We start from the raw sequence: 16,986 nt of genomic DNA on the forward strand, positions 1-16,986 counted from the left end.
TGTAACCACGAAAGCCCAGGACCTCCATATCTGGCTTCTTTACCTGCGGGATCGTCTGAGAAAACTGAAGAGTATTTCTGTCTGTATTAAAGCCCTTTTGTGGGGAAAAACTCATTCTGATTGTCTGGGCCTCTCCCCAGTGGGTGGGCCTATGCCCTCCCAGGCCCACCCATGGCTGCACCCCTGCCCAGTCATGTGAAATCCATAGATTAGGGCTTAATGGACTTATTTCAACTGACTGATTCCCTTATATGAACTGTAACTCAGAATTGTTTTTGCATGTAGCGTTTATATTATTGTCATTATATTCCCCTTATTAGCGTGCAATAAATATGCTGTAGGCTATGCAGATCCTTGGTCGGATCCATTCAGGATCACTCGGGTCTATCAGCTGTAGTTACATAGACCAAAGACCCGATGACAGTCAAACAGGACCTGACCCGGACCTGCTGGAAAAGCTAGAATTTTGGACCCGGACGGCTCAGGTCTTGGTTTGGGTCTGGGGTATTCGGTTTGGGTGGACCTGTGAAGACCGCTACCTCACACTCCTGCACTATTTATTCAGGGAAGGAAAATCCAACACCTTCATCCTTAATTTCATCTGTCAGATATTCCCCCACCCCAAATATGATTCTCCTGCTCAAGTCACAATTTAACATTTCATCTTTTCTGGGTCAGGCAAACTTCAAATGACTTCTTAACCAGACAATTAACATGCCAAGCGAGCATTGGGTCAGACCTCGGAGGGTTTGACCACTGAAAGTAATACTAGAGTCATTGGCTGTATGTGGAGTTGGACTGTCTGTCAGTGGGGCAACAGTCAGAACCCTGGGCTCCAGTCCCTCCATTTGTCATTTCAGTTTCCCATCTGGTGGGAACAGCCTCAGGGATCCTCTTACAGGTGCTCGAATGTTAGGGATGAGACACATCCTCTGCTAGAGTCGTGTTGCACCAGGGAACCGCCGAAAGTCTGGGAAGGACATCAACAAACCAGCTTTTAGACGATCCACCAAACCCAAACTTTTTCAACCCATTTTATCCTCTCTCCACCAAAACCAGAAGTATTCCTCTCATACGCAATCATAGACATTACATTTCCCTCTCTTATGAGGCTATTAGTAATTTATCTGCTTCATGGCCTTTCGTAAAGGCCCAAGGGAATACATGAAATAGAAACATAATTACCAATTTTCTCCACTGTCATCATCATACACTGCTTTATTCCACCATTCCACTCTCTCTTCCCTAGTCCTCCGTAAAAGTCATAGATCTACACTCTAGCCTAGTCCTAGTAGCAGATCTGTGAAATGACTTAGACATTGACAATTATTGGACAGGATGTAAGTCTGCAGCACCCAATCCCTCGACTCTGTATATATTACAGTGACATGGTAGAACCAAAAATAAACAGTGGTTAAGGATCGGGTAAGCCAAGCTTTGTAAGGTAGCTACTGTTCTTCTACAATATGAGTACAGAGGGGCACTCCAGTCCACTTTTCTTTTCCTGAATGGTGTCCAAAGTATACCCCTGAGCCCCCTGCACCCCCTAACCAGGGTATCAGGACCATTATGTTGGCTCTGGCTTCCTGCTATGCTAAGTGTAGTGTGATTTCTAAAATAAGGCTCAGGGCAGGAGAAAAAGTCCAGTGTTGAACATGGCCTTGTATTAATGGGTGGTGAGACGGAGAGGCTGTTTGGGGTGAGAGCTGGATCCAGTGGTTAGGCAGAGATCAGTGCAGGCATTAGACAGGATGTGCTGAGAGGTTGTCGTGTCTAGAACCTAGCGTAGCTCTTACTCTCCATCCTAACAGGATGCTGTAAAGCTGCCACGGAGTGAAGGGGATCTGATGACTGTACTGAGCTGTGAACTCAGCCCCAAGCCTGCAACATGAGCACCACTGTTCTACACTGTTCCACTAACACTAGCATGCAGGCCTCGGAGACCCACTCCTCTCCCCCCTTTTCCCCTGCCGCCCTGCGAACAGTGTGGGCACTGTTGTAGCCTGGAGCCGGGTGGAAGGTGGTGTTACAGTATGCCTCACTGAGGGTTGTTATTGTATGTGACTGACTCGGTGTGTGTGTATGTATATTTCAGAGGAGCTGAAGTGTGTCGGGATCACATGCCCTGCTCTGTCCGTGCCCTCCTGCCCTGAGGGCTCGGTTCTGACCAAGAGCTACACTCCCCCTGCTGGCTGCTGCCCCACTGTGCCCCCCCAGTGCACCTGTGACCTCCGCGCGTGCCACAAGCCCCGGTGCCCCTCCGGCCAGAAGACTGCACCACTCAGCCAGGCCACCGGCAAGCCAGGGGACTGCTGCGATGTGTTCGAATGCCTCAAAGGTAATGTATATAAACCTAGCAGGCCAAGAACTGGTGTAGTCTTCGTTGTTTTCTTGCTGAGAGAAGTGGTGCTGGTGTGAAATGTTATGCCTTTGCGGAGGTAATTATTTGAATCAGAAAACAATTTCCCCCCAAAATCCCAGTTGACTAAATGTCCTGTGATGAAAAGGACAGTCAGTAATGAGATGGTAATTACGGTTGGGTTGTTTATCAGTCTCTCCGCCGCTGCAGAGTGTGACGACGGTTCACTTTTTTTTTCAGGGTATATCCGCAAATAATCTCAACGCCTCTAGGCATAGTAATCATAATGAGCCTCGTTAGGCAGATTGTCTCTGTGGAGCGTGTTCGCAACTGGTATTCTGTGTGTGTGTGTATGTGTGTGTGTGTGTGTGTGTGTGTGTGTGTGTGTTTGTTTGTGTGTGAAAGAGAGAGAGAGAGAAAGAGAGAGAGAGAGAAAGAAAGAAAGAAAGAAAGAAAGAAAGAAAGAAAGAAAGAAAGAAAGAAAGAAAGAAAGAAAGAAAGAAAGAAAGAAAGAAAGAAAGAGAGAAAGAAAGAAAGAGAGAGCAGATGTTGGTAGTGCAGCCAAGTCACTCTCCTCCTCCAACAGCCCAGAGTTAGATTTCACATTCACAGCAGCTAGCCAATCAGCCAGTCAGGGAGGCACAGAGTCAGGGAGAGAGGGAGTTAGGCAGGGAGGGAGGGGACCTGAACCTGGCTGTTTACTCTGCGCTCCCAGCAAATATTTGCTGTTTTACCAACAGAACAAATTCCCATTCTGGCCCCTCTGCGTCCATAAATGTGTGCCTTGTCCCGGAATGAATGAACTTAATGAGTGCAGTGACCAGAAAAGTGCTTAGGCTACCAATATGCTCAACAGAAGTGCAGTGTCAAAGAGTTCCTGTCTGGTCACACGTCCAAAAGGAAAAGGTTCAACAGTTCATTGATGGGAATGCTTTTTATGTGCTCCAGTCTGCCAGGGGGAGTGTAATCGAGTCAGGCAGGCCGGTGAGGGCTGAATGGCGGCTGCAGAGGCTAGGGGATCAGTGTTTTGATAACAAGTGTCTGCTGCTCTTTGGGTCCGGACTTGACGCCCTTTGTGCCTGCCCTACTGGCGGTTAGCCCTGCGTGACTGCGCCCACATCAGAAATCACACAGAGAGGGACTGGGGATGAAGACATGGCACCTACCCCCTAGTATCCCCCCCAGTCTCCCCAAAGACCTCCTCAGAAAAGAAACATCCCACATATGTTGGGTCACTCACAAACACCAAGCCCCATCCACAAAACACACTATTATTAACAAAGTTTGGGCGTCCTATAATATTTCTCTGTGAAACACATAATAGTACCCAGCTGTCAGCGACCTTAGGCATTGAGCACATGATTTTACAGACCAGAGGTTGGCTTTTGGTGGGGTTTTGGTCAGTGTACAGACTAATATGACAATGGACCTGTGTGTTTTGGCCATGTTTGATGAGAGACCGTTTCCAGCTCTGGCTGAAGAATGAGTCTGGGTGACTGGACAGGAGCTGGCATGGTCTTTCTGACCTGATGTTATCTGACATTGCAGATGGTCCCAAATGACCATGCTACAGCAGCCTACTGTTTATCAACTCTTAGATGAGCAAACAGTCTGGAGTCGCATGTAGCATGGATTTAGGTCAGGACAGGACACTTGATGTAGACTAGTATGGTACATGCGTTTCAAGAACTTTAAAGCCGTTAACTGAGAAAAATCCCCACAGAATTCTTGTTTATCATGGCCTCCCGAATTGCCCAGTGGTCTAAAGCACTGCATCACAGTGCTAGCTGTGCCGCTAGAGATTCTGGGTTCGAGTCCAGGCTCTGTCGCAGCCAGCCACGACCAGGAGACCCATGGGGCGGTGCACAATTGGCCCAGTGTCGTCCGGGTTAGGGGAGGGTTTGGCCAGCAGGGATGTCCTTGTCCCATCGTGCGCTAGCGACTCCTGTGGTGGGCCGGGCGCAGTGCACGCTGACACGGTGGCCAGGTGCACTGTGTTTCCTCCGACACATTGGCTGGGCTGGCTTCCGTGTTAAGTGGGCATTGTGTCAAGAAGCAGTGCGGCTTGGTTGGGTTGTGTTTCAGAGGACGCACGGCTCTTGACCTTCGCCTCCGTACGGGTGTTGCAGCGATGAAACAAGACTGTAACTACCAATTGGATACCATGAAATTGGGGAGAAAACGGGGTAAAAATAAATAAAAATAAAGATTTATTGTTTATCATTTGGGTTTTGCATTTTTGTTTGCTGGGAAAGACAAGTCACACCATGTGAGTTTGTCATGAATGTTTTAGGGTGGGCCAGGGTCAGGGTTTTATGGCACCTTCAGCCCCAGCCACTATCCCATCCTCAATATGGATTGGACTGGAAATCAGAATGCATGAATGGAATTTAGTGTCTCTGCCGCAAGTTTGTTTTAGGGATTACCATTAACAAATACTGCGGAAATCACATGTGAACATCCTGTCATGTGACTTCCTATTGTTTCCCAAGCATTAAAAATGTTGCCATGCCTTTTGATTTCTGCCCGGCAAAGTACTTATTGCATTTTGTCTGCTTGGTTATGCTGCACGCAAGGCAGGCAGGCAGGCAGGCAGGCAGGCAGGCAGGGAGAGAGAGAGAGAGAGAGAGAGAGAGAACAAATCCTCACTTTACTTTCAACTCAGTTGGCCCACCTGCTTTGTATTAGAGTGCAGGGCTGGTCCAGGAAGCAGGGAGAAAGGTGAGGGGTCAGAACAGCACACTACCAGGGTATGGTATACAGATGCTGCCTCCCCCCATGGAAACCTTAATAGGGCTAGCTACATTTGTTAGCATCTGGGCACCCTTGAATGCCAGAGGCAGACTTCTCATGTGTGTGGTTTGCTGGTACCTGTCCCTCCGCTCCACCGTATATTAAACAATGACCAGGGTCTACTTACGTAACCATTCTCTTGCAGTAACTTAATGGTCATGGTTTTAATGAGAAGTTAATGTGGTCTTTCAAGGCCCTGAGTCACTGAGTCATAGTCATAGCCAATGACAGTTTCATGGACAAATGGTTTATCTGGTAATCCAATAAAATTACATATGGCAATCACTGAAATTATAGAACTTTATGGCGATAAAAGCTGTCTTTGATGAATGAAATACTAAATAAAGAGAGTGCTTTTCCTTTACCACTCTCTTTCTCACACAAATACAAACACCCACTCTCTCGGGGTGATCCAGGAGCTTCGTGTGCAGTGGCTGGACGGTAGTGTCTGCGAGGCGGCTGCTCAGGGCTTGTTAGGGGTCTCTAATGATCCGTACAGTAGTCATTGTTCTGTGGACCGGTGCTTGGAGACAGACAGTGGAGGTTTCTGGTACTTACGCTGGCTTTACATGGCTTGTCTGCTGTCTGCAGCCCAGCACTCCAGACCACACTGTGCCAGCCCAGCCCGCTGCTGTTTTATTTTACCCAGCACTGGGCTGAGCTGAGCTGAGCTACCTCCACCAAGACTCCACAGATCTCTGCTAAATTCCACCCAATGGAGCTGGCTTCATTGTCTAATGCTGTTGGAGTCCAGTCCCCAGGGCTCTCGGCTCAAGTGCATAGCTCAGCACGACTTTACACAAATACACTTCTGTTCCATCTACAGTTAGCTACACTGTAATTATTGCATCTGAGTTAATGCACGGTTACAGAAGCAACAAACTCATTCTGACCTGGGGTGGATAAGCTATTTAATACATACCAAATGGGATGGTTTAGCATAGTATGTTCATTCATCAGCCGTGAATGTATGTTAGCCATCAAGAGCCCCACATGTCGTTCAGGTTGACAGCGTCTGTTTCCCCTTCCACTTTCCCAGTTTCCCCCAAGTGTGTCCACAACGGGAAGGAGTTTTCCGAGGGGGAGGTGTACCGTATGGACCCTTGCTGGCTCTGCCAGTGTCGAGGAGGGATATCCTTCTGCTCCAAAGCGGAATGTGCGGAACTGGACTGTGAGAACTTCTACATCCCAGAGGGAGAATGCTGCCCTGTATGCATAGGTACACACATCATTTTAAAGTTATACAACAGTATCTATTACAGATAGTTTTATAGGTATGTGAGATTTTGTATGATTGGTGGAGGTGAGCTGGTACAGTTTGGGAGGCCGTTTGTCATTAGTGTTGCTCTGAGTGTGGCCAGACAGGCAGGGAGGCTAGTAGGGAGGCATGCAGACGTACGGAGCAGACAGGGCTGTAATAGACTCCCCCAGGGCTCCCAACACGCTGTACAATATCCTTACCTTAATGGCTTCCGTTTACATTCAGCTGGACTCAGCAGTCATTAACATGCTTCACATACAAGGACCGGTCAAAAGAATGAGCAATGGGTAGGAGGTCAGGAACATAAACCTCCTTTGAGTGAGTGCTTCGGCTTCATTATATCTGGTAGCCTTAATGGAGGGAGACCCCTTTTGTACCTGTCCTCGACACTAAAACACATGCCCTCAGAGGCAGGTAAAAACACTGGTACCTGCGGTTGGAGCTGTTAAAAGGCTTGGGTTTCGGCAGCGCATATGGCCAACAAATGACGGTCTCGTGAAGCATAGTGGTGGTGGACAGATTTGGCTGCCAGTGTTTTTGATCAGACACATGAGAGGGAGGGAGACTGAGGGAGGTTATTGGAGGTCAGTGTTGGAGGTACACCTGGAATGTTCAGCCCCTGAGATTTTGGGGAATGCTTTCATCTTGTGTCCCTGCTTGGCCATGGAAAGCTCCAGTCATTGATGAAGCCATTGTCAGTGTTACTGTTCTAAGCTGGGGGTGGTATTTGGTTTGTCGTCGTTATTAAGAGCAACCCAAGCTGCACACCTGTTCTAATCTATTTCTAGACAGGTCAAGTCACCTACAGCCCTAAAAGTGCTTCAAGGCTGTGTGTGAAGGCATTATAATTTGTATTTTTAGGCTTGCTATTGATAGTGTGAGAGATGGATAGAGAGAGAAATAAAAGGATAGATTGAGAGGAAAGCAGAACTGCTTCATATTCAGTATAATCACACACAGATGGAGGAATCACAGCAGCCAAATCTCTGCTGGAATCAAATCGGGGAAATAGGACTCCGTCTTTAGGGAGACCCACTCCTTCACCACACACAGGTTCAGTACACTACCCTCAGACCACCTTCCAACTCCACCTCACAGCACTGATGTGGTAATGGCCTGCCTCTCTTCACAATAAATTGTTGAATAAAAACAATCATGATCATTTATGGTAAACTCTTAAGTCATCAAAATAGATTCCCAGAATTCAGAGGGCATACATCACCTCAAATGGAGCTCCATGTGTTTTCTGGGTTACCTCTCAAACAGGCTTCATTATGTTGTGGTCCTAGACTTCAAACAAATGGGTAAAACCTCATTGACATAAGTATTCACACCCCTAAGTCAATACTTTGTAGAAGCACCTTTTGGCAGTGATTACAGCTGTGAGTCTTTCAGGGTAAGTCTCTAAGAGCTTTCCACATCTGGATTGTGCAACATTTGCCGATTATTTTCCAAATTCTTCAAGCTTTGTCAGATTGTATTGTTGATCATTGCTAGACAACCATTTTCAGGTCTTGCCATAGATTTTCAAGTAGATTTATAGTACCAGTCAGAAGTTTGGACACACCTACTACATTGTCGAATAACAGTGAAGACATCAAAACTATGAAATAACACATATGGAATCATGTAACCAAAAAAAGTGTTAAACAAATCAAAATATATATTATAGTTGAGCTTCTTCAAAGTAACCCCCCTTTGCCTTAATGGCAGCTTCAGTCACCAGTGCTAAGCTACACTTCATCTCTTCTCCGGACTGGGTCTGGCCACAATACTTCGTCCACATCACAAGATAGGTTCTCTTGCCAAACATCGAGGGAAGTATCTCCTAGCATGGCATATCCAACCTTGGACAGAGGCAACCTCTATGTCCCCACATGCGTCCTCCATTGCCTGGAGAAGCGGCATAGGGTTGGCGATCATACACTTTCCAGCGCCAGGCTGAGAAGAATTCCTCTATGGGATTTAGAAAAGGTGAATATGGGGGTAGGTACAAAACTACAAATTGTGGATGGTGGCAAACCAGTTTAAGACCAGAACAGCCTGGTGAAAACTAACATTGTCCCATAAAACCACAAATCTAGCAGGCTCCTGATCTGGATCAGGGACAAGCATTGTGTAAATTGCATCCAGAAAAGTGAGCATATGGCCAGTGTTGTACGGACCCAGTGTGGCATTGTGATGGAGGACCCCGTTTTGAGTGATGGCAGCACATAGTTATTACCCCCACACTGTCCAGGGACATTGGTAATTGCCCTCTGTCCTATTACATTTCTTCCTCAGCGCCTGGTTTTGGTGAGGTTAAAGCCAACCTCATCCACATAAATTCATGGTGAATTACATGGGCATCCAGCTCCAATACTCTATAACAGACAAAAGGATATACAGATGAGTAAATATGGTATGTCTGAAGTACGGGAAATAGTGTTGCATACATACCTCTACAAAGTCATGTCGCATATTCGTGACTCTGGCAGAGTTTCTCTCAAATGGCACCTTGTAAAGTTGTTTCATCGTCACTCGGTGCCGTTGGAGGATGTGTTGTATGGTCGACAGGCTTACAGCATTGATGTTGTTAAATATGGTGTCATTATTCAAGATATGCTGTCTATTCTCTCGAATCCTAATTGCATTGTTGGCCAAAACCATATTTATAATTGCAGTCTCTTGTACATCTGTAAACAAGCGTCCTCGTCCTCCATGATGTCTTTGCCTTTCCAATCTGTACAGAATTCAAACAGTATGTGTTCAGCATAGGAACTGTAAACAATGTACAAAAAAAAGGTAGTACAGCATGATAACCAACCTCATTCATTCAATGCAGTGCAGTAAATGGATGGCTTAGAGTTACAAACGTTTATGCAATACTATGCAGTCATACGTATTTTACAGTACATTACTGTAATGCTAAAATAGTCATTAGATAGTTGCATACCTGTTCTCATTTCTGAAGGTATGAATTATGGACGCCACTGTAAATCGACTCAAGTTGGGCTGGACTCAGTCCAGCCTCTCTCATGGTCAAACCATGGTTGATCACATGATCAACAAGTGTTGCCCTAATCTCATCAGAGATGGCTCTCCTTCCTTCTCTTCTTTGCCCTCATCCTCTTCTTCCTCCAACTCCAAGTCTTTGAATTTTTCCTCGTTGTTGTCCCCTGCCTCTCCCTCCGACTCCTCTTGCTCTCTGTCCATTGTTGGCATCCATTGTTCAAAACAGGTCATCTGACCTTTGACCTATTTATAGGCCTATACTACAGGAAAGCAGTGATTGGTTAGTGATCAGTTAAGCAATTAGTGTTTGCACATGTGAGGAGTGTGTGTGTGACCTGGTGAATAAGTGTAGCATTTTGATTGGTTGTGTTTGGAAAAGGAAAGCAAGTCACTTCCTGTTAGATTTTTGTGTTTTAGGTAGAGTATTGTGTGTGGTGTTTTAGAAAAAAGTGTTTTATGCAATTGACAACTGAGTCAAAGGCTGAGAAATAGCTTATGGTTTTGGATATTTGGTGTGTAGTTTTGCACTTTGAGTGAGAGGTTTCAAAAATCGTGTGACATGAAAAGATTTTGTGTGTAAGCAGTTGGAAAAAACTGTAATGTGTTTGAGCCAATCAGTTGTGTTGTGACAAGTTAGGGTTGGTATACAGAAGATAGCCCTATTTGGTAAAAGACCAAGTCCATATTATGGCAAGAACAGCTCAAATAAGCAAAGAGAAATGAAAGTTCATCATTCATTTAAGGCATGAAGGTCAGTCAATGCGGAAAATTTCATGAACTTTGAAAATGTCTTCAAGTGCAGTTGCAAAAACCATCAAGCTCTGATAAAACTGGCTCTCATGAGGACCGCCATAGGAAAGGAAGACCCAGAGTTACCTCTGCTGCAGAGGATAAGTTCATTAGAGTTAACTGCACCTCAAATTCCAGCCCAAATAGATTATTCAGAGTTCAAGTAATCTCAACATCAACTGTTCAGAGGAGACTGCGTGAATCAGGCCTTCATGGTTGAATTGCTGCAAAGAAACCACTACTAAAGGACACCAATAAGAAGAAGAGACTTGCTTGGGCCAAGAAACACGAGCAATGGACATTCGACCGGTGGAAATCTGTCCTTTGGTCCAAATTTGAGATTAGTCCAAATTTTAGATTTTTGGTTCCAACCGCCGTGTCTTTGTGAGACACAGAGTAGGTGAACGGATGATATCCGCATGTGTGGTTCCCACCATGAATTATGGAGGAGGAGGTGTGATGATGTGGGGGTGCTTTGCTGGTGACACTGTCAGTGATTTATTTAGAAATCAAGGCACACTTAACCAGCTACCACAGCATTCTGCAGCGATACGCCATCCTATCTGGTTTGCGCTTAGTGGGACTATCATTTGTTTTTCAACAGGACAATGACCCAACACACCTCCAGGCTGTGTAGGGGCTATTTGACCAAGAAGGAGAGTGATGGAGTGCTTCATCAGATGACCTGGCCTCCACAATCACCTGACATCAACCCAATTGAGATGCTTTGGGATAGGTTGGACCGCAGAGTGAAGGAAAAGCAGCCAACAAGTGCTCAGAATATGTGGGAACTCCTTCAAGACTGTTGGAAAAGCATTCCTGTCACGCCCTGACCTTAGAGATCCTTTTTATTCTCTATTTTGGTTAGGTCAGGGTGTGACTAGGGTGGGTACTCTAGTTTTGTATTTCTATGTTGGCCTGATTTGGTTTCCAATCTCGTTGTCTCTGATTGGGGATCATATTTAGGCAGCCTTTTCACACCTGTTTGTGGTATCTTATTTTGAGTCAGTGCATGTAGCACCTCTGTCATCACAGTTTGTTGGTTGTTTCTTTATTTTAATTTTTTTTGTAAAGTTTCACAAAAATAAAATGTGGAACTCAGAGCACGCTGCGCCTTGGTCCTTCTATACACACAAACGTGACAATTCCAGGTGAAGCTGATTGATAGCATACCAAGAGTGTGCAAAGCTGTCATCAAGGCAAAGGGTGGCTACTTTGAAGAATCTACAATTTTACATATATCGATTTGTTTAACACTTTTTTGGTTACTACATGATTCCATGTGTTATTTCATAGTTCTGATGTCTTCACTATTATTCTACAATGTAGAAAATAGTAAAAATAAAGAAAAACCCTTGAATGAGTAGGTGTGTCCAAACTTTTGACTGGTACTGTAACTCGGCCACTCAGGAACATTCACTGTCTTCTTGGCAAGCAACTCCAGTGTAGATTTGGTCTTGTGTTTTTGGTTATTGTCCTGCTGAAAGGTGAATTCATCTCCCAGTGTCTGGTGGAAAGCAGACACCAGGTTTTCCTCTAGGATTTTGCCTGTGCTTAGCTCCATTCCATTTATTTATTCTCCTGAAAAACTCCCCAGTCCTTAACGATTGCAGGCATACCCATAACACGATGCAGCCGACGCTATGCTTGCAAATATGGAGAGTGCTACTCAGTAATGTGTGGTATTGGATTTGCCTCAAACATAACACTTTGTATTCAGGACCAAAAGTTAATTACTTTGCCACATGTTTTTGCAGTATTACATTGGTATTGGTATTTTATTAGTATCCCCACTCTTCCTGGATTCCACACAAAACATGAATCATGATAATACAGAACACTAATAGACAAGAACAGCTCAAGGACAGAACTACATCAAATTGTGCCTTGTTGCAAACAGGATGCATGTTTTGGAATATTTTTATTCTGTACAGGCTTCCTTCTTTTCACTCTGTCAATGAGGTTAGTATTTTGGAGTAACTACAATGTTGTTCCATCCTCAGTTTTCTGCTATCACAACCATTAAACTCTGTAACTGTTTTGAAGTCACCATTGGCCTCATGGTGAAATCCCTGAGCGGTTTCCTTCCTCTCCAGCAACTGAGTTAGGAATGATGCCTGTATCTTTGTAGTGACTGGGTGTATTTCTACACCATCCAAAGTGTAATTAATAACTTTACCATGCTCAAAGGGATATTCAATGTCTTATTTTCTTCTAATAGGTGCCCTTCTTTGCGAGGAATTGGAAAACTTCCCTGGTCTTTGTGGTTGAATCTCTGTTTGAAATGCACTGCTCGACTGAGGGACCTTACATATAATTATATGTGTGGGGTATAGAGATGAGGTGGTCATTCAAAAATCATGTTAAACACTATTATTGCACACAGAGTGAGTCCATGCAACTTATTATGTGACTTGTTAAGCATATTTTTACTCCTTAACATATTTAGGCTTGAAATAACAAGGGTTGAATACTTATTGACTCAAGACATTTCAGCTTTTCATTTGTAATTAATTCAATTTTTTTTATCTAAAAATATAATTTCACTTTGACATTATGGGGCATTGTGTGTAGACCGGTGGCAAAATAAATCTCTATTTAATCCATTTCAAATTGAGGCTGTAACACAACAAAATGTGGAAAAAGTCAAGAGGTGTGAATACTTTCTGAAGGCACTCTAATGCTCTTAAATGGGATTTTTTTTGCTTTGGAGTGAAATTTATGGCACTGAACCCTGAACTGTTCTTTGGCCTTCGGGGGCACGGATGCAACTCTATCTGTGTGACATGCACGTGGCTGAGGTTAATTCCTCTTATGGGGAAAGACTAGACACTGCAGAGACAGGAAATGAGATATGTATGTCTCGCTGTGTTTTTAATTAACTCATCTTTCTCCAATATGACATGCTCTTCCATCCAGCTCTACTTACATACATTAGATCCCAGTACATTTGCTTTACATCCACTCTCTGACTCCTTGAGGAGCTCTTGAGGGTTCATCCACCGGTCTTGGTGGTTGGCCAGTTTCTCCTGGTCCCACCAGGAATATCCTGCTTCCCTCACCTCTGATTCCACCATGTCCTTTGTTAACTCAATTACGTGGCTATGACGCATTCCCACATTCATAGGTGTTGTATGAATGTGTCTAATTCCACTGTAGTTGATGATGACAACGGCATTGATGATGACTATGATGATGATTTTATTGAATCTGTTAGGAAGTAGAGTGTGTGTCATAAGGCATATGTACCACACAGCGTTTACAAGTAAGGGTGGCATACCAAACAGCACAGTATAGTTCCCACGCTTCTCTCCTTCTGATCCCAGCCTCTGTCTGTCTCCCTCTCTGTGTGTCCAGATGTGGAGCTCCTGTCTATGGACAGCACAGAGGCCAGTTGCTGGGTGAACAACAAGCTGCGTGGCCACGAGGAGCAGTGGAAGGAGGATGACTGCACCTTCTGTCAGTGTGTGGATGGAGACCCTCACTGTACCGCCATGGCTTGCAAACAGAGCTGCCAGAACCCAGTCAAGATCCCTGGAGAATGCTGCCCCTTCTGCGAGGGTTCGTATGGAGACACACACAATAATATCTGTATGCACATACTGTATTTGATCACATACAGCCTGTAGCAGGGACAACAGCTGGCTTATAACTGCCTTAAACATACAACTGAGAAAAAACGATTGGCTACTGTTGAAGTAGTTGGAGATTTAGGTCTGAAACTAGCAAGGAACAGGTCAAATGTAATGCTAAATATGTTCTAGACATAGCCCACATAGTCATAAGCAGTCAATTTCCTCACAAGGAAATATCTCACGTCGCACTTCTTCTGAAGTATTATATTGCATGTACAGACAATGGACATACCAAACGTTTTGATGGAAGATTGAATTTTCAGTTCAACTAGCCTAATAGGGCAGGAAAGAGCGTTACATGAACTCACAGTTTTTCATCTAATTACAATGTCTAATTTAATTGTTTCTGATGTATTGTGTAAGGGTCAGGTGCACCACCACCAATTGCATCTGGCATTCCATTGAGCTCTTGATATAGCCAACATAGTGTACCTGTCAAAACTAATATCATAAACAACTTGCAACTCGCCAGCTGATTCTCAGGAATTCACCCCCATTAAAGGCCACCCCCTCACATGTCAATGTAGCTACATCCGATGTATAACATGTCAATGTACATCTGGCAATTAACGTCTTCATCGGTAAATGGAACTGTTCCTACTACGCTGGACCAAACTACAAAAACATTTGTGTTTGACAATACAGTCAGTTTGAGCTCAAAACCTGACTGGTGGAACTGAACTGTAAAATAGTCTCTCCCCCTGAAGCTATGTGGAGGCCATGTTGGCCGCTCATTAAAGGGGAGGCCACGGAGCATTCTTCAGCTGCAGGCTCCTTTGTGATTTTTTTATTGGCCCAGCCCGCAATATGAGACCCACCTGCATGAGGCGCGGCTTAGACTGAGGGGTTAAATCCGATTTATGGTCATTCCGGTGTCTGTATTGGCCGTACAGCATTTACTGCCATGCGGCCTCTGCAGAAGTCAGGGCATTCATATTTCCTGCACTTCACGGAGCAGAGTGTAGCTGTTGTGAAGGAAGTTGTCAAGGAAGTGAGTTTGTGTTTATACAGGACGTACCGCCCCAACCTACCTTCAACCAATCATGTCAGTGCGGACCTATACGGAGCTCTCTGCATTGTTCCAAAATTATAGGAGGCTCACGGCGATGCGGTAGAGAGCTTGATTTGGCCTGCGCAAGCCTCCCGAGGCTCCGCAATCACGTCACACCTACCGTACGGAGCCTCCGGACTGCATTGCCGGATCAAGCTTAATTGGAGTGGATCACAGTTTTTTTTTTGTGAGCGTAATTAGTTACAGCTCGTTTGGTGCTCCTCCCTCTGAATGTAGCAAGATAATGGAGGGCCCCCCCAACTAGACCCCCACCTAGCTTCCCCTGGTTGTGGCTTGTACATGTGTGACTCAAGTCAGCATTACACCTCATCCCTGGTGGGCTCCAGTGATGATGTGGCCCTCTGGGTCTGTCCAGTGCCAGCCTCTGACTCACCAGACTCCCACACAGGGGCTTCTCTGTTTGGACAAGAGCCAAGCCGTGCTCCTGCACTCCTCCAGGCCGTTTAGACAACATGTGAGAGTCATCAAAGCCTCTGATAGAGAGCACCTATATCTGGTGTAATGGCCCTGCGTTTATCTCTAATCACAGCGCTCTCTCTCAGATGGCAGCAACGTGAACACTGAACCAGTTCTGTTGGCATGGAGATGGATGTGTAAGATTGTGTGTCTAAGTGTACTGCTCTTTACGCTTTGCTCTCATAAAAGCCTCATTTGAGAATAGTATGACATGTCTGTGAGTGTTATAGGCTTCACAGAGGCAGGTATAGTATGACATGTCATAGAGAGTTATAGCAGCAGCATATGAAGGTTATAACCTGCTTTTCTGTCCCACAGAGCCTTCGTATGAGACGGTGAGCCCTATGCTGTGTCCTCGTCTGGAGAACTGCTCTTTCTCAGGGAAGGACTGCCCCTACGGCTTCCAGCAGGACAACAACGGCTGCCTGCTCTGCCAGTGCCTCAACCGTGAGTCTCACACCAGACGCAAAGAGTTAAACACGGATACATAAACACACATAAACACACATACCATAAACACACACATACTGGACCTTGTTCCAAATGTCAAATCCCTGCCACATTGTCTCCAATACAGAAACATAAAGCAAATATCTGTCGCACCTCATTTGTTACCATGGCTGCATGGTATTTGCAGTTTTTTTTGTCATTGGAATTCGCTAATGAAAAGCCCTATAGAAAACTAACATGGTGTTGATGGATGAGCCAGCCTATGGTAAGGTGACCTCCATGTGAACTGTTTCAGATTACTCCTGCCCTGACCTGGGGAAATACTGCTCGCTGCAATGCCCCGTGGGATACGAGAAGGATGACTTTGGCTGCGAGGTGTGTGAGTGCAGCTCTCCAATGCCCAAGTGCCGACCCCTGACCTGCAGCAAGACCTGCCCCTACGGATATGTGTAAGTCCTCTGAATGGTCTCCACATCTTAAAGTTAAGCACTACTCATTATTCACCCCTTATTTTCCACACAGCTCAAAGGCTGTTACAGACCCACTGGTCACGACTGAAAGGCCAAAGCCTGAAGGAATGGTGATTTGTGTGGTTTATTATTGACATGGGCCCTGACATACAATCCACTCTCTCTTTAGCTGGAAAAACACATTTCATAAATCATCTTTCCGTCTCAAAACAACGCTAAAAAAACGCATCTGCACAAAAGCGGCCTTTATGAATTGTATACGATGAGATTCTTCTGGTATCTGAACCATGCTCTCTGGAGCCTCCGCTCAAGATGGGCCTGATATGTCTGCACAGGATGCCAGCAGAGAGGCAACCCAAGGGGGAAGAGGAGCAGGAAGCGGTGGCTTCATCACTCATAAGCATCGGTTCAGGACTGGCTTCAGAAGTCTGAATCCTCGATGAGCTAAGTAATGCATCACCTTTCTAGCAGAGTGGTGCTTCTAAAATGGACCAATGAAAAGACACAGAGACGGCTTTGTATAAATTGGCTGCATTTATGACCTCTGCAGAGAACTCTAGAGTATATCATCAACTATATAATTTGTGGCGTATGTGACTAAACCACGATTAATACAAACCTCATAAACTATACTTGCTTTGAACAGTCCAGTTTTCTTATCTCAACAGTGTAGAGGGGAGAAAGCGTGACCACTGAGCAGTGGGCTG

At 45.1% G+C, this 16,986-nt stretch overlaps 1 protein-coding gene across 2 annotated transcripts in view; it reads left to right on the top strand.

Moving 5' to 3' along the window:
- Window positions 1-16,986, top strand: part of LOC106610846 (cysteine-rich motor neuron 1 protein) — a 50,909-nt gene that overhangs the window by 17,421 nt on the left and 16,502 nt on the right. The window contains exons 4-8 of one of the 2 annotated variants that reach the window (XM_014210476.2): window positions 2,096-2,338; window positions 6,192-6,371; window positions 13,554-13,757; window positions 15,678-15,806; window positions 16,105-16,258. In XM_014210476.2, the coding sequence (XP_014065951.1) occupies window positions 2,096-2,338; window positions 6,192-6,371; window positions 13,554-13,757; window positions 15,678-15,806; window positions 16,105-16,258 (910 nt within the window). The remainder of the gene's footprint in view (window positions 1-2,095; window positions 2,339-6,191; window positions 6,372-13,553; window positions 13,758-15,677; window positions 15,807-16,104; window positions 16,259-16,986) is intronic. The other variant, XM_014210477.2, reaches the window with a different exon arrangement.

This window comes from Salmo salar, chromosome ssa09, assembly GCF_905237065.1.
Source record: "Salmo salar chromosome ssa09, Ssal_v3.1, whole genome shotgun sequence".
Lineage (NCBI taxonomy): Eukaryota > Metazoa > Chordata > Actinopteri > Salmoniformes > Salmonidae > Salmo > Salmo salar.